This window comes from Solanum stenotomum, chromosome 11 (assembly GCF_019186545.1).
Source record: "Solanum stenotomum isolate F172 chromosome 11, ASM1918654v1, whole genome shotgun sequence".
In the NCBI taxonomy this organism is placed as follows: Eukaryota; Viridiplantae; Streptophyta; class Magnoliopsida; order Solanales; family Solanaceae; genus Solanum; species Solanum stenotomum.
This window is the reverse complement of record NC_064292.1, coordinates 10,292,578-10,310,925: the sequence shown is the minus strand read 5'-3', so window position 1 is coordinate 10,310,925 and position 18,348 is coordinate 10,292,578. Positions and strand designations below refer to the sequence as shown.

Sequence of the window (18,348 nt, the reverse complement as noted above, 5' to 3'; positions counted from 1 at the left end):
AATCAGCCATGGTACTCTTGTGATTAATGGAAATAGAACAATCACGATAGACTCTCTTTGCTAGAATATACTCATCAATAGGTGTAGAAACACTGAATGGTTCACTAAGTTGCTTAGGAATAACATCAAAATTCATAGCAACATAAGGAGTTACAAAAGATAAACTCGCCCCTGGGTCTAGCATATCATAAACAGTAAAATCAAAGGCTTGGACCATACCAGTGACAACATCTGGCAAATCATCTTGCTTTTAACGACTATTGATAGCATATAAGCGGTTTGTCTCCCCACCAGTAGCTGAAGTAGCTCCTCGATATGCAGTTTTGTCTGGTGGAGCAACTGAAGAAAGTTGGGCTCTATTTCCCCTATTACCAATACCTTGTATGTTCTCAGGACACTCCCTAATAAAATGACCGTTCTGACCACACTTAAAACAACAAGTAAAGTCCTCACGACAAATGCCTGAGTGATTTCTGCCACACTTGGCATATGCAGGAGGCTTACTACCCCTTTGTGCCATACTGCCTTGAGAATATGCAGGTTTAGCTCTGAAACTCTGGGAATTCTGACTATTGTACTCAATTTTGTTCGTAGGTGCAGGTGCACTAGCAGATGATGGGGGCAGGCCCCTTTTATCTCTGTTGGAAGGAAGACCAGTTCCCACTATTCTTTTGTTGCCTGAACTCGTTCCCTGATTTCTTAGCCCTCTTATTCTTAAACTCTTCTCTATCTTTCAGCTTATCCTCCTTAACTTGTTGCACATGGATCATTAGCCTTGCTATATCCATATCCCCTATCAACATCGTTGTCTTGCCTTCCTTGTTTGACTGAGGAGACAACCCAGCAACAAATAAACTAATCCTGCTTCTCATGTAAGCAACCATCTCTGGGGCATAGCAGGAATGTTGTGCGAACATCAGACTGTACTCATGAACACTCATAGATTCCAGATTAAGGGTGAGAAACTCTCTTATAGTTTCCTCTTGCAACTCACGGGGAAAAAATGTCCCATGAGAGCACTCTCAAACACAGCCCAACTCACTATTGGCGCATCCTCAGCCCTATTCTTTTTCCATTGGTCGAACCAGACTCTAGCGACACCCTTCATTTGGTATGCAGCTAGTTCCACCCTCTCAGCATCTACAATATGCATAATCTCAAAAATTTTCTGAAGCTCTTCAACAAAGTTCTCTAGATCCTCTGTGACACTTGAACCTGTGAAGCTTGGTGGGTTCATCCTTAAAAACTCACGGATCCTTGAAGTATCAGCCACTTCCTGTCGATTATCTCTATGTCCATCATGATGGGTCACAACTTGACTTAACATCCGGATAGCTTCATAGAATTCAACATTGGTGACCTTTCCTTAGGGTTGCACTTCTGGTGCATTAGGTACCCCTTGTTCCTCGACATTTCTCCTAGCAGGACGATCTCGGATAGCTCTTCGTGGAGGCATGATTATCTAAAAATGCGTGCCAGAATGAATTAGAGGGAAAATTTTTAGAGATCAAACTCTAACGCGTGAAATGAGTGTGAAAGAAATGAGAATTTTTCTAAGTGTTGCAGCCTCCTAATTATATATGTGACGCGCTACACACCGATAACTAGGACTCTACATACATGACTTCATAGACTCCCTAGCACTTTTGAACTCTATGGTCTGATACCAAGTTTGTCATTCCCCGAGCCTACACCCTGGGCGGGACTGACACTCGTGGACCATTGCTGACCCCAAGCGAACCCTTGGCCTAGCTTACTTACTCAGCAGAATACTTTAAGCATTAAGAAAAGGATTCATATGCTAAATAACCCAGCTGTGTCAAACTGAACTCATAATGTTTTAAAAATAAACATTTAAATTAGCCAAAATGACAACTCAAATCTGAACATAAGCCAATAACAAAATGATGACGAATGAACTAACCTCTGACTGACTATCTATGAATCCTCTAAAACAACTGAGATGGATGTCGGGACAGGCCCACAACATCCTAATGAACTAAAATGATAAAGTAATGAAAAAGGGGAATCCTCCGGAAGCAAGGAGGCTCACCAACAACTCTGAAGCTCAACTGAATCAACGATGCGCTGGATGTTGATCCTGGTTACCTGCTTCTGTATTATAAGACGATGCAGGCCAACTGGCATCAGTACATTGAATGTACGAGTATGTGTGATGGAATGCTAAATATAACTTAAACTTGAAAAGAATCTGAAAGGAACTGAAGAATCTATCTGGCTCAACTCAACTCAACATAACTGAACTCATTTTAATATAAAATAGTTTAAAAACAAGTGCAATATAAAGAAAAAATGTTTAAAACATGATGTCAACTCTGTGTGTATGCAAAGATACATATAACTATGAGGTGTATGTAAAAATACAAATAAACTGATGTATATAAAAATACAAAATACTGCTGTGGGAGTTTCTCAAACCGACAACCATCACTTAAGAGCTATAGTGATGATACAACACTTTACCTAACGCTGCCAAGGACCATCCTATACCTTGTCGGGGGTATAGGACCTAACTCACTAAGTGGATCCACTAGTTTATACTAAAATGCATTAAGGATTCATCTAAAAAGTATGACCCTTTTCTACCCATTATGGCTACATAGTTTATGGGGGCTGTGGATTCTCTGAACGCTCCCCCATATCGGTGCTCAATGCTACATCCAAAATATGATACTAGCTATTTATGTTTAAAAACATATTTCTATCTGTGATTTGAGATAATTGCTTAAAAACTAGTTCAAAGGTGATACGCTCAAATTACACCTCCCTAAAGAAGCATAAGCGATCGTTATCAAGTAAAGAACCTAACTTGTAGGTTGGGGTCAATCCCACGAGGAAAATGGTTTAGACTTTACTTTATCCAACAATTATCTTCAATTAGTCGAATTACTTCCAGAAACAAGTAATAAAAATGGGTGTTTTGTAGAACAAATTGTAAGAATTCAATAAATAATCAGTAATCAAAAGTCAGTTTTGGTTGTTATCAAGATGAGTGAAATAACTAGGGTATACTTGTTCCCCACAAGCTCATGACACAGTAATCCTAGTAATAGCAATCCTTTCTTAATGTACTACATGCAAAGTGATAAGTTAGGTATCTCTAAATCCTTGGTCCGGCATCTAGAGAATTTCACCCCGCACCTAAGTCCGGCTACGTGTGTGTACTTTACTAACCCTTACCTTTACCTCATATTAAACATCATAATCGATGTTTGGCTTAGTTATTACTTCGCACCAATCGACACTAGCCTATTAGATAGTATCACACTAAATCTATCTTGATAATTCTTTTCTTGTTGATTACCTCCTTGGTCCGGCAAGTAGCAACAAGGCGAGTTCTAACGTTTGCAACCGCTAAAAAGACTTCTAAACGAAAGAATTATCAATGCATGTACCACACTATTCAAGAATTGCTTATTTACTATTCATGTTTTGTTAATTGCTCATGGTTCTCACAACCCTAGTTGTGGAGTTTAGTTACCCATAATCATACGAATACAATTTATTATTTTAGATGAAAGAGTTATAAACTTACGTACCAAGTGTAATAAACCCAGAAATTCAACTTGAATTGCAATTCCAAAATCTTCAAAACGATCTAAGAAAATTAATAATTGCTAAAGTTGCAACTTAATCTCCCAAGTCAAGAACTAGAATAAAGTAATAATCTTTAACCCTAAAAAACAAGGTTTACATGCCCTATTTATAGAAAAACAAGTCCTAAATTAAAAGGGAAACAAAATAAGGAAAGTTTGTCACAGGCACGCGTCTTCATTCCTCGAGACTGACTCACGGACCGTCAATGGATCTACGGTCCGTGAGTCCCTTCCGTCAGTCAAGACTTAGAAAATATTTCGTTTTCCAAAAATCAGCTTCTCTGAAGCAAACGACGGAACTGCAGTACGGACCGTAGATCGATCTACGGTCCTTCAATCCCTCTCCGTAGCTCCATACTTGGAATCTTCAAAAATCAGGTTCTGGAATCCTCGCAGTATCCATCTATGGATCAAAAGTACGGTTCGTAGATCAATCTATAGACGGTTAATGGGCACCGTGGTTCCACACTTGGTCAGATTTCCTTGATTTGCCTTCCATGCCTTGGCTGCTTATCTACGACTACCATCTACGGAGAGTCAATGGACCTACGGTCCGTAGATCACCTCCGTAGATGCCCTTTTCTGCATTTCTTTTAGCTATCTCTTTAATTCCGCGCCTGAACATCTTTCATGCAAGATATGATAAAAACACATGAAAACTAATACAAAAAGGCCTTAGACACACACAACTTATAAGTGAAATTTATTAGAAATACCGTAAACTCACGGTATATCAACACCCTTAACATAAATTCGTTGTTTGTCCTCAAGCGACACACTTAGACTCTAAACGACACTTGTATAGAAGCAAGCATTTCAAGCACAAGCAATCATATGGCTCTCTATCCCACTCACTTTCCGGGTGCAAAATTTGTTCTCTTAGACTCGACAAGCTAATTCATGTGGATCAAACCATGACAACGATCGACCAACCAACACACAACATATGCTGATTTACTATCACCAAAGTACCAACTTTCCGAAAATACAACTAGTGCTCTTACTTCAAACAAAATCCCTTTTCTTTCACACAATAACTATGACTTTGAATACAAGGATTCATTCAACACTCACATTCAGAAACAACTTCAAGTACAATTAGTGCTCAATACCATAGACTTGCCCTTATTTTCACTGCTTAGACTCCCCACATTAGACTTTAGGATCACTATAGGACTTTCTTGGCTTGTAACATAGGCTCGGGGTCAAGTGTGGTACATTTGGGTACTTCTTAGTGACTTTCTGCCCTCCTGGACATTACACTTGGCTTTCAACCTCTTTCTGCCCTATTTTTGTCCTCTTACTGTTTTACCTTCTTTCCTTTAATTTTCTTTAGCAATGGATGTGACTTTAGGTTTTGTAGATCTTTCTATTTTTCAATTTTTTATTTTTTTTGCATTTTATGCTTTTTCTTTAGCTTTCAACAAGTCACATCCATTTCTCTCTTTTCTCAACATCAAACTCTTTTCAGACCCATTTTTCTTTCGGTTTCCTCTTTCATAGCCACCCTCAACTTATGAATTATCCATTGATTGAGGTGCAAAATACCCAATATCGGGTCAGGGCCAAGATTGAAGTTACCTTTTACATTAGCCACCCTCAACTTAGGCTTTTGACCTAAGTCGAGGTGCATATGTCCAAGGAGGGACCGGGGCCAACATAGTAGATTTATGGGAAGGTGAGTTCGGGGTTTAGAAAGAAATGATCTAATTTTGGGCTCAAAACATTTGGATCAAAGGGAGTATTTATTTCATTTGGTTGGATCTTTCATTTAGGCAATTTGTGGACTTATCAGAACAAGAGCCTATGATCATCTCCTAGCTTTTAGAGTGAATTGTCTTAGCAGGACTAACCGGGCAAGTTCTAGTTTTGCACACTAACTGTTTGAACAATCACTATTCTCACACACACTTGGCACATAGTTTCATTATCAGATTATCAAATTACCAGTTCAAGTTTCAGCTTAAGTCATGCCATCAAGTTAATTCATTATCATGTCATACTCAAAGCCAACACATTCAACTTGTCTTAGCCTACCAATTCTAGCACACATCACGAAATTTGGACGGGTATATTTTTCATAAGTCTTCATGCTTCATTCTCTTTCATGCTTCTATACATACAATCCTAACACATGCCGGTTCAACAGAAATTAAACAGTCTCTTGGGGAAAAAAGAACACAGGCAAGAAAACCCAAGAAAAGATTTATGAGTTGGGTTACTCAGACTTCACCCCATCACTCACAATCCATTTACCCCACCCCCAACAAAAATAGATGCGATTGTCCCCAATGCATACAAGAATAGTAAAGGATAGTGGATTGGGTGAAACAAACCTGTGGCGCATAGCGCTGAAAAATCATGAACGAGCGGGTGGGTCTGGTTTCCCGGAGCCCTATGGAACAATAGTAGGGTCACCCTCAGTAGTGCCCATATCATCCATCATAACATCCTTAGTAGTGCTCTCTCTCACTGTAACCGCTCCATCAGTGGTGCTCACAACGTCCCTCACTACAAGCGAGACCTCTACAACTAGGGCAGAACTTGATGCGCCTGCAATACTCTCACACACCCTCTGTTGGAGCAACTCCTCATCTAAAATCAACGCCTTCCTAGTTGCCTTCTCCTGCCTTCGCTGTCTCTTTTGGACTTTTTCCTCCTCAGTGCGACTAGAACAATGCCTCTTACCTTTAGTACGTGTAGGCTCGAGCTCGTCATTGGTGATCCCACTGAATAAAGCATCCAGTACCGTGTCATCAACCAACGTAGTAGGTGCAGCCTGAGGCTCAATTGTAAGGGTAGCAAGAATGGCATCAACGTAGGCCCGGAAACTGGCTAACTCGAACTGAAAAGAGGATAGATATATGGTTGGGGTTGGTCGCTCAAGGACTCTCAGTTCAAAGGCATCAAGACGCTTATTAACTGCCTGGACCTTCCGGTCCATCATGCCCTTTATCCTTCGCTTGATTCTGGCCTCGGACTCAGCTATCAAATTTTGCATCCAAGGATGGATGTGATGTAGTAGTGTGTCCATCTGAGCCTCTAATTTCTGTACTCTAGCCAACGGGACAACAACATCCCCGAACCGTGGTGTGGACCGGGATGAGCTAGGAGCCATACTAGCTTCCTGAGAAGAGGAGGCCGGGACAGTATCGGTGTGATGTGGTATACTGGGGTCACTGCCCTCTGCCTGCCCCACTGTGTCTGCAAGATCAGCATCCAAGGGAGGTACCTCAACCTGGGGCTCTCTGCGAGGTGCCGCCACATTTGCCTCATCTCGAATGAGGCCTATATCTAATGCCCCTGTAGGGTGGATTAACCTGTCACAATGCCAATTCGCCACTCCAGAGTCCCTGGAAAATTGAAAAATCAAACATGGAAAGGGGTAAATAGTGGAGGTCTTGAAGACCCTCTCGTGAATCTCTGCCAGCAACATGCAGGCAAAGTAAATCTCCACTCTTACTACCAATGTTGCAACCATATATCGCTTTGTCCCATGTGAGTTGGTTGTCAACTTTTGTAGGCGACACCCTGTTACGCACCAACAACCAGAAGAACTAGGCCACAAAATTTAATGTGGCCTTTCGGATACCCAACCGTGGAGTGGCGACCCATTTCGCACGCTCGCCATATGCAACAATGTACCTAGCCAACCATAGTATCACAACCTCTCGCTGCTCAGCATTCATCTGAAAAGTGCCACTCCGCACGATGTCCCATCTGTAATCAAACTCCGCTGTGTTTAGAGACCAAGAGTGACCCGTGGTAGGACCATAGAGAAAATGGCTGATGGTGGCAGGTGATATATCCACCGGGCAACCTCGGACCATAGTGGAACTGACAGGATCTTGGGCTAGGGGCTTTGACCGTTTCGAAATCGAACCTCGGAGAGTGGCAGCATATGAGGCGTAGAATTCCCGCACAATCTCCTCGCTATACGTCCCTGAATCTCGAGCCATCCAATCACACTTGTGAATGTTAAACAGCCGGTGGATGTCCAGAACAGTGTGCAAGCTCCCCGTGAGGACTTTGCGTTCCTTTGTAATAAGTCAGGCCATCTTCTGTTTGTCGTTTATCATCTTGGCATCCCGATAAATCTGCCATTGACCCTCTACGCACCATCTATTTAGCTCGCTGGCTACTGGAGTAGGATCATCATTCCGTGGTGCAGGTACGGTCTCCGAGCTAGTGGCCTCATCAGACGAGACTACTTGATCATTCTCACCGAACCCTATGGCTGATTTAGCATTGGACCCTGCAGTATGGGCAGATTCGGACCCTAAAGCATGGCCTATAGCATTGCTCGACTCAGAGCCCGAAGGCTGGGCAGACTCGAATCCGGACATAGACCCCTCCTCTAAACTGGAAGCAGCCCCAGTTGGTGATCCGATCAGTGTGTGCTCCTCATCAGACTGGAGACAGTGACTACGTCGGGAAGCACCTTTTGGGGGGTGCCTCTGGTGACTCGGGGTACAGTGGGAGAAGTTTGTGTGTTGGGAGGAACGTATGCTGGATCCTTTTCCGTGTCTGTGTCCTTATCGATTAACTTGAGGCTAGGGGCAACAGATTTTGACTTGCCCTGTTTTGAGTAGGTGACTAGCTTCTAGGGTGCCATTGTACCTGTAGAGGCGATATTAGAACTATAAACGAACAGAGACAACCTCCCATAAAAATTTCAGACAAAAGCTACAGAGTTCATCTAGGGAGGATACCTACGATCCGTAGACTGATCTACAGTCCGTAGAACCCTTCCGTGGATCAGAGGGCCCAACAATATTGGTTGCATATGGAAACCATGGATGTGCAGAACGGTTCGTAGATTGATCTACGGACCGTAGTCCACATCCGTGGTTTCACACTTTGTGAAATTTTTCAACAGCATCCAGTCACGAACCTCATCTACGGTCCGTAGATAGATCTACGTTCCGTAGACGGGGTATCGTGGATGCCATCTGTGCCAGATTTCAGCCATTCTTTACTTCTGATCACACATGTTTGACCTTATGTTTCACCATTATCTAAGTCTAATCATGTATTCCAACATTCAACTATGCTAGTTCTTCATTCTTAGGATTCCGAATGATCATTTTAACAAATATTTAACACAAACTTTGGAACCCTAAGTCGAAACTGACATTTAGACTAATACTCTCGTTTGACATGGCAACACAATCACTATCTATCGTTCCAAGGGCATTGTAATTTCCAATTTTAGCATGAGATTTTATCTAACAATTACCCAAGGTCAAGACCCGACTCCCGATTTTCTATAATCAATCTATGAATCGAAATTTAAAGTGAGGGGAAAGTCTATTACCCTACAAGCAACGAGGAGTGGGGTGATTGAGTGACGACACTAGGCTTTGCAAGACCAAATAATTACTTCTTGATTACTAACCCGAACACCGGACCTTGTGGGAATTTATTTGTAGAGGAAAGGGAGTTTAGGGGTTTGAAGAAAAAGGAAAGGAAGATTAATTTAGGGAGTGATGGGGTGATTATTGAGTGATTTAAGGAGTTTGGGAGGTTATGAAACGGTTTGGGATTAAATGGAGGGAAGTGGAATGATTTTTAAAAAATGGGGGTTTTTAAATAGGGGGGTTCGGGTCGGGTAAGGCAGTCTTAGGGTTTGGAACCACGAGACCCCATCTACAGTCCGTGGGTCAATTGACGGTCCGTAGATTGGGACCGTCGAAGACATTATACTTGAAAATTGTAAGAACATACCTAGGATCTACGGACACCATTTACGGTCCGTGGATTGAACCACGGACCGTCAATGGGGCCCGTAGACCTCTGCGCCAGACCTTTTTCTGCAGATTTCTCATTTCGGCCATCTTGGGTTGCCTCCCAAGCACCGCTTGATCTAATGTCGCGGCACGACGCCTGTCTCTTGATTACTCAGGCTTCACCAAGATGGTAGGCCTCGATCACTTCTTGCACACTTTCAGCATTTCCCAGATATATCTTGATCCTTTGCCCATTTACCATGAACCTTGTTCCTTCCCTATTCTCAAGGTCAACCGCTCCATGGGGGAGCACTTTTGTGAGCAAAAATGGCCCAGTCCATTTGGACTTGAGTTTGCCTGGAAACAAGCGCAACCTAGAGTTGAATAGAAGCACAAGATCACCAACCACAAATTCTCGCTTTTCAATTCTTTGATCATGGTACCTCTTCATCTTCTCTTTGTACAAGGCTGAACTTTCATAAGCTTTTAGGCGAAACTCATCAAGCATATTCAAGTCCTTCATTCTCTGATTAGATGCGGCGTCCCAATCCAAATTTAGTTTCTTCATTGCCCACATTGCCTTATGCTCTAGCTCCACTGGTAAATGACAAGACTTTCCATACACAAGTTGGTAAGGAGACATCCCTATGGGAGTCTTGTAGGCATTGCGATAGGCCCATGAACATCATCAAGCTTCCTTACCAATCCGTTTTGTTAGCATTCACAGTTTTCGCCAAAATCTGTTTAATCTCTCTGTTGGACACTTCAACTTGCCCACTAGTCTGCGGGTGGTACGGAGTAGCCATATTATGGCGGACACCATATTTTTCAAGTAGTGCCTTGAACAATTTATTACAAAAGTGGGAACTCCATCACTGTTTATTGCCCTTGATGTACCAAATCTAGAGAAAATATTCTTTTTCAAAAATGCTATGCACTTTTACCTTCATTGTTGGGGAGCGCAACTGCTTCCACCTACTTTGATACATAATCAACCGAAACAAGAATATACTTCAGCCCATGTGAACTCACAAATGGACCCATAAAATCAATGCCCCATACGTCAAACAACTCTATTACCAATATGGGATTCATATGAAGCTCTTGCCTCTGTGAAATCCCTCATTCTCTTTGGCAACGATCACTTGACTTTGTGAAATCATGAGCATCTTGGTGGATGATAGGCCAGTAGTACCCACACTGCAAAATCTTATGTGCAGTCCGAATACCACTATGATGCCCACCCACAGGCGACGAATGGCATGCTTCAAGTACACTCAACATCTCAACCTTGGGCACGCAGCGATGAATAATTCCATCTGCACAACTACGATACAAGTAAGGCTCATCCCAAAAGAATTTCTTCATGTCATGCATAAACTTCTTCCTTTGGTGAAAAGACAAATCTGGAGGCACCAAATCGCTTGCCAAATAATTAGCAAAGTCTGCAAACCACGGAATCAAATCATGAGAAGCAGCCAAAACCTGCTCATCTAGAGAAGTATCATTAATTTTAGCCCCAACACCAAGCTTTAGCATAACTTCTTCCTCTAATCTGGACAAGTGATCGACATCTTGATTTCCGGTCCCTTTTTTATCTTTTACCACAAAATCAAACTCTTGTAGGAAAAATACCCATCTAATCAACCTCGGTTTTGCATCCTTCTTCGCCATCAGATACCTCAATGCAGAATGGTCAGTATGGACTATGACCTTAGTACCAAACAAATAGGATCAAAATTTTTCGAATCCAAAAACCACCACAAGAAGCTCTTGTTCAGTCACAGTATAATTCTTTTGGGCCACATTTAGAGCTTTGCTAGCATAGTAAATAGGATGGAGTATTTTCTCTCGCCTCTATCCCAATACCACACCAAGCGCCGCTCCACTTGCATCATTCATTACCTCAAACGGTTGTCCCTAATCTGGTGAGATAATGATAGGTGCAGTAATTAACTCCTTCTTCAACTCTCCAAATCCTCTCAGTCAAGCATCATCAAAATCCAACTTAGACTCCTTTTCAAGAAGTTTGCACAAATGATGTGTGATTTTAGAGAAGTCCTTGATGAACCTCCTATAGAAACCTGCATACCCAAGAAAACTTCTAACACCTTTTACAGAGATAAGTGGTGGAAGCTTTTCTATTACCTCAAATTTTGCTCGATCAACCTTGATACCTTTCTCAGAAATCCGATGGCCTAACACGATTCCTTCTTTCACCATAAAGTGGAACTTCTCCCAATTTAGCACTAGATTGCAATCTTCACACCTTTTCAACACCTCGGCCAAATGATCTAGACAAGGATCAAAAGAGTCACCTACCGCAGAGAAATCATCCATGAATACTTCAATAGTGTCTTCCACCATATCAGAGAATATTGACATCATACACCGCTGGAATGTCGCTGGAGCATTACACAAACCAAATGGTATCCTTTTGAAAGCGAAATTCCTATAAGGGCAAGTGAAGATGGTCTTCTCTTGGTCCTACGGAGCTATAGATATTTGATTGTAGCCCGAATACCCATCAAGAAACCAATACCAGCCCTTACCAGCAAGTCTATCCAACATCTGATCCATGAATGGCATGGGGAAATGGTCCTTTTTTGTCCAAACATTTAATTTCTTATAGTCCACGGAACAAGCTCGTTTCTTTCATTAGGAACCACAGTGATCCCACCTTTCTTGGGCACACATTGAACAGGACACACTCAACTATTATCTGCAATGGGATAAATAACTCCGGCATCCAACCACTTGATGATCTCCTTTTTAACTACCTCTTTCATAGGTGGATTTAGTCTTCTTTGGTGCTCGATACTAGGTTTATGATATGGCATGAGTTGGATTTTGTGAGAACAAATACCGGGAGGGATCCTAATAATATCCGCAATAGTCCAACCAATAGCTCGCTTGAACCTCTTTAAAACAGTCACTACACACTCTACTTGTCTTATATTTAAATCTGCCGCAATGATGATCGATAAAGTATTATCTCTGCCCAAAAATACATACATCAAATGCGGTGGTAGAGCCTTAAGCTCCTCTTTTGGTGCCTCCACAATAGATGGTCTCGCGCGTGGGGACTCACAATTCTTCATGTCTAGCTCATACTTCTTTGGTTTTGACCGATATTCGCATCTATCTAGTGCATCTACCAACTCATCGTACTCTTCAATACCATCACTCTCGAAGTTCATCATAACTGCTGTTAGTGCTTTAACACCTAGTCACTCTTCAATTTGCACTTCTGTTCCACTCTCAACTCTGTAAGTTATAGCAGATATGGTTTGGAGCTCACCACTCTGCTTCATGGATCTACAAATATTGAAAGTTGTTTCTTCAGTGTTTAGTCTGAACTTCATCTGCCCCTTCTCCATATCAACCAATGCATGCCCTGTGGCAAGGAATTGTCTCCCAAAGATGATGGGAACCTCAAAATCGACTCACAGTAAGGAATCACAAAATCCACCAGAAAAATGAAAGACTCCACTTTCACTAGCACATCATGGAGTACACAAATGGGCCTCTTCACAGTTCGATCAGTCATCAGTAACCATATGGTAGTGGGCTTTGGGTCCCCCAGGCCTAACTTCTTGTAAATAGACAATGGCATGAGGTTGATGCTAGCACCAAGGTCACACAATGCCTTAGCCAAGTGTAACAGCCCGATAGTACATGGAATCGTGAAGGCACCAGGATCCTCCTTCTTTTGCACAAGAGACCTTGTAGCAATAGCGCTACAATGCTGCATTCTATCATCATCTTCAAAACTTACATACCTCTTCTTTGTCACCATATCTTTCATAAACTTTGCATACCCATGCATTTGCTCCAAAGTTTCTATCAATGGGACGTTGATGGAAAGTTGCTTCAACATAGTAATAAACCTGCGATATTTACCATCTCCAGTCTTCTTCACTAACCTCTGTGGAAAAAGTGGTGGAGGTCTAGGTATGGGTACCACTTTCTGAGATATCTCCGCTTCTTTCTCTGTCGCATTCTCAGACTCTTCTCTAACCTCTATCACATCATCTTCTTTTCTAATCTCAACTTCCACCACAGACGGCCTAGGTGGATCTATGGTTTGCTTACCCCATCGAGTAGTAACTGCCATACAATGACCGTCATTCATTGGATTCTGAATGGTGTTGCTAGGAAGAGTACCAGGTTGACGTGGGTTCACTGTAGTAGACAACTGGGTCATTTGCTGCTCTAGGTGCTTTATTGACACTGCATGGGCATCAACCTTTTGATCAATACCAGCCAAATCATTTCTCATCTCCTTCACATTCTCATCAGTTGCATCAAACCTTTTCATCATCTTCTGCATCATATCTTCAATACGCCCCATATTGCCTCCAGCTTCCCTAGTTCCAGATTCCCGATTTTGAGGGGGAACATAAGGTCCAACCCGATCGTTTCTGTTGCCATAGGTGGTTCCTGTTGTAGTTGTTGTCGCAATTGAAGTTCCCATCCCGGACATATTGACCCTCTCGATTGTAATTTCCATAGTTCCGACCTTGGCTTTTCCGCGTTGGATCCTTGGGAATTTGGTTGAAAACCCCCTGTCTAATCATTCACTGCATAAGCATCCTTTCCATAGTAATACTCTTCATCTGGTGGTGGTGTTCTAGTGAAGTAATTCACAACATTTACCTTCTCTGCACCTCCACTCACATGTTTCAATACCAACTATAACTCGATCCTTATTTGAGCCATCTCCTCACGAATCTCATTCGTAGACTGGGTGTTTGTATTCTAAATGACAAATGTGTTTCTCCTAGTATCTGACCTCCTAGTGCTGCATGCTTTATTATTGCGAGATATCTTCTCCAGTTTTTCAGAAATCTGTGCAGTTTCCATATGAACCTCCTGCAATAGTATCAAGCACTGCTTTATTGTTGTCATGCTGACCTCGATAGAAATATTCCTTCAGCGACTCATCATCAATACGGTGATTTGGGACACCTCTTACGAAGGCAGTGAATCTATCCCAAGAGCTACTCACAGACTTTCCAGGTAATGCTACAAAATTGTTAACCCTATCTTTGTGATTTAGCTTCTTGGACACTGGATAGTACCTTGCTCGGAACACCTCCGTCAGTTGGTCCCATGTAAAGATTGAGTTATAAGGAAGCTCAGTGAACCAAACTGCAGCATCGCCTGTCAGTGATAAAGGGAACACTCACAATTCGATGACATCCATATCCAAATCTGGTCTACCTACACAACTTTTGCAACCCACCCTTAGCTTGGCTAAGTGAGCATGTGGGTCCTCCTATGGCAATCCTGAGAATAAGCCCCTTGCGGTAAGCATTTGCATCAAGCTACTAGTCACCACAAATGTGTGCCCTGGAGGTAGAGGAGGTAGAACAATAGGTCCATCTCAGTCTGTTATAATGATGTTGCCCCGATAGTGGTCATGTTGTCGTGGGCCTAGTGGATCTTGCACCCTCAATACATCTCCCAATTGATTGTCAGCTGGAATCTGATTGTCCCTACCAACTACCCTCGGTTGTTATAACTTAACTGGATCACCTAGATTTCCTCCGATAGGATTAACTAGATCTCCTAGATTTTTCATTCTTCGCAAAGTGCGATTCAACTCTGGATCGTAAGGAGCAAGTGGTTCACCCTAGCTCTTTGTACTTGGCATACGCTAGAGTCAGAACTTGAGAGAGACAAAAACAAAGAGAAAAAGTAAATTTAGGAAATAATTTACTAATGTTCAATAGTGTAGTTAAAATAAATCTAAAAGCCAAATTTCCCCGGCAGCGGCGCGAAAATTGGATACGCTCAAATTACACCTCCCTAAAGAAGCATAAGCGATCGTTTTCAAGTAAAGAACCCAACTTGTAGGTTGGGGTCGATCCCGCGAGGAAAATGGTTTAGACTTTACTTTAACCAACAATTATCTTCAATTAGTCAAATTACTTCCAGAAACAAGTAATAAAAAGGGGGGTTTTGTAGAACAAATTGTAAGAATTCAATAAATAGTCAGTAATCAAAAGTCAGTTTTGGTTGTTATCAAAATGAGTGAAATAAATAGGGTATACGTGTTCCCCACAAACTCATGACGCAGTAATACTAATAATAGCAATCCTTTCTTATTGTACTACATGCAAAGTGATAAGTTAGGTATCTCTAAATCCTTGGTTCGACATCTAGAGAATTTCACCCCACACCTTGGTCCGGCTACGTGTGTGTACTTTACTAACCCTTACCTTTACCTCATATTAGACATCATAATCAATGTTTGGCTTAGTTATTACTTTGCACCAATCGACACTAGCCTATTAGATAGTATCACACTAAATCTATGTTGATAATTCTTTTCTTGTTGATTACCTCTTTGGTCCGGCAAGTAGTAACAAAGCAAGTTCTAACGTTTGCAACCGCTAAAACAACTTCTAAACGAAAGAATTATCAATGCATGCACCACATTATTCAAGAATTGCTTATTTACTATTCATGCTTTATTAATTGCTCATGGTTCCCACAACCCTAGTTGTGGAGTTTAGTTACCCATAATCATACGAATACAATTCATTGTTTTAGATGAAAGAATTATAAACTTACGTACGAAGAGTAATAAACCCAGAAATTCAACTTGAATTGCAACTCCAAAATCATCAAAACGATCTAAGGAAATTAATAATTGCTAAAGTTGCAACTTAATCTCCCAAGTCAAGAACTAGAATAGAATAATAATCTCCGACCCTAAAAAACGAGGTTTACATGCCCTATTTATAGAAAAACAAGTCCTAAATTAAAAGGGAAACAAAATAAGGAAAGTTTGTCACAGGCACGCATCTTCATTCCACGAGACTAACTCATGGACCGTCAATGGATCTACGGTCCGTGAGTCCCTTCCGTCAGTCAACACTTAGAAAATATTTTAGCTTCCAAAAATCAGCTTCTCTGAAGCAAACGACGGAACTGCAGTACAGACTGTAGTTCTACGGTCCGTCAATACCTCTCCGTAGCTCCATACTTGGAATCTTCAAAAATCAGGTACTGAAGTCCTCGCAGTATCCATCTATGGATTAGCAGTACGGTCTATAGATCAATCTACGGGCCGTCAATGGGCACCGTGGTTCCACACTTGGTCAGATTTCCCTGATTTGTCTTTCATGCCTTGGCTGCTGATCTACGACTACCATCTACGAAGCGTTAATGGACCTACGGTTCGTAGATCACCTCCGTAGATGCCCTTTTCTGCATTTCTTTCAGCTGTTTCTTTAATTTCACGCCTGGACATTATTCCTGCAAAATATGATAAAAATACATGAAAACTACTACAAAAAGGCCCTAGACACACACAACTTATAATTGAAATGTATTAGAAATACCTTAAACTCATGGTATATCAAAAGGCTATCTTGGAAATCAAAGTTTCTCCTCTTGCTTAATTTTGAAAGCATTTACCTTTTTCTGAAAACTATCCCGAAGACTCCTTGGAAATCGAGGTTTCCTTTCTTATTTATATGTGAAAACATTTTAAAATCTCTGGGAATACATAGTCCCCATAAACTTTTGAAGTAATGAACTTCAACTTTACTCTTTACTGAACTCAAAACTAAAGACTTGCAACAAAGTTAAAACATTTATAAAGACTTTTGAAACTTTATGCACTTCTCTTGACTTGACTCTTAACTTCTCTTCACTTGACTCTTTACTGATCTTGACATGACTCTTAACTGATCTTGACTTGACTCTTAACTGATCTTTGAATTGAATTATGGATTCAAAGATTGAGATTTGTGATAGGAAAGATCTCATGATGTTTAGGAATGATTTTAGATAACTAAACATGAGAAAATATCGAAAAATCAATATTTAAGGGTGGGTCTACGATGCGGAGGGGTATTTAATATTTGGTTTCAAAAATGACTTTTGAGGCAAAACGGTCCGTGACGGTTCCGCGATGAGAAATGAATTTTCCCAGTTATGGGGACTAGCTCTGCGACGTACCACCACTTCCAGATTTCGTCCGACGAAATTTCTTCTTCGTTTTTCAGCTCTAAACCCGCTAAACTCCATAGGTTCTTTCCCCAAACAGTTAGAGTCGATTGTATGTTCAAAGTACATCAGATTCTATAAGAAAATATGACTATAAAAACTGAAGGATTTAAACAAAATTTATCAAGAACTCAAGGATTTACTTTCAAATCTAATAACTTCGCTGAAATTTAATCATGATTGGCGCATGGGTTAACTAACGCAACGCTATGTGATCTCACATACCTTGTAGTGATCACCCTCGACGAAATACACAAGCTAAACTCAACGAACTTGACGATTTCCTTGCTCCTTCTTCTCTTTTCTCCTCTTCTCTAAAAACCTAAATCTTTTCCAAAATCATTAATTAATTCACTAAAACGAATTTAATTAATTGGATAAGGAAAAGACTGAAACACCTTTCAAAAATCCGGATTGGACATTTCGTTATTTGAACAACCCAACTTCCAATGGGCGTATCTCACTCATACGAACTCAGATTCGCGCAATATTGGCGGCAATGGAAAGATCGTTCCAAGAGATTTCCAACCATACCTTAAAGTACACCTAACTCATCCTCAGCTAGGAATTATGTCTGTTTGAAGTTGACCAAAAACTCACTATTTCCTGACTTATGTAAATTTCCAGATTTTCCTTCTTTCAAAAATAACTATTTCCAGTTCTTAACTTCTTCCTCACTGTTTCAAATTCCAAGATGATACGATTTGGTATGAAGGAATATGTGTTCCAGAAAATATTTTCTAATTTTCTAATGTTTGGTTGACTTAAATGTTTTAGAAAATATTTTTCCTTTAAAAAGTAAGGAAAACACTTTAAAAAATCATTTTGAACCTCGCACCTCAACCTTCCACCCTAACTTAAGTCTCGGTATCAATTTGTGATACTAATCCTAGATATGACTCCTGATTCTTGGTTCAAAACCCAAATCTTAACCTGAATTCCAGACCAAATTATCGATTTCCAAATTGAGCCAGGAT

General features: G+C 41.1%; 1 protein-coding gene across 1 annotated transcript; it reads right to left on the bottom strand.

The window, feature by feature from the left end:
• Window positions 1–250: 250 nt before the first annotated feature.
• LOC125845640 (uncharacterized) lies at window positions 251–1,456 on the bottom strand. Its single transcript, XM_049525190.1, has 4 exons — window positions 1,397–1,456; window positions 1,130–1,276; window positions 685–827; window positions 251–638 (listed from the first exon to the last, which is right to left on the bottom strand). Exons 1-4 carry the CDS (start codon window positions 1,454–1,456, stop codon window positions 251–253), a joined length of 738 nt encoding a protein of 245 aa, XP_049381147.1.
• Window positions 1,457–18,348: the final 16,892 nt, after the last annotated feature.

What these genes read in the sequence shown, in the direction of transcription:
- LOC125845640 (XM_049525190.1), bottom strand. Translation starts at nt 1,456, where the DNA reads ATGCCTCCACGAAGAGCTATCCGAGATCGTCCTGCTAGGAGAAATGTC. An exon ending in GAAATGTCGAGGAACAAGGG is followed by an intron (nt 1,277 to 1,396) that starts GTACCTAATGCA and finishes GATAATCGACAG; the next exon opens with GAAGTGGCTGATACTTCAAG. An exon ending in ATATTGTAGATGCTGAGAGG is followed by an intron (nt 828 to 1,129) that starts GTGGAACTAGCT and finishes TTGTCTCCTCAG; the next exon opens with TCAAACAAGGAAGGCAAGAC.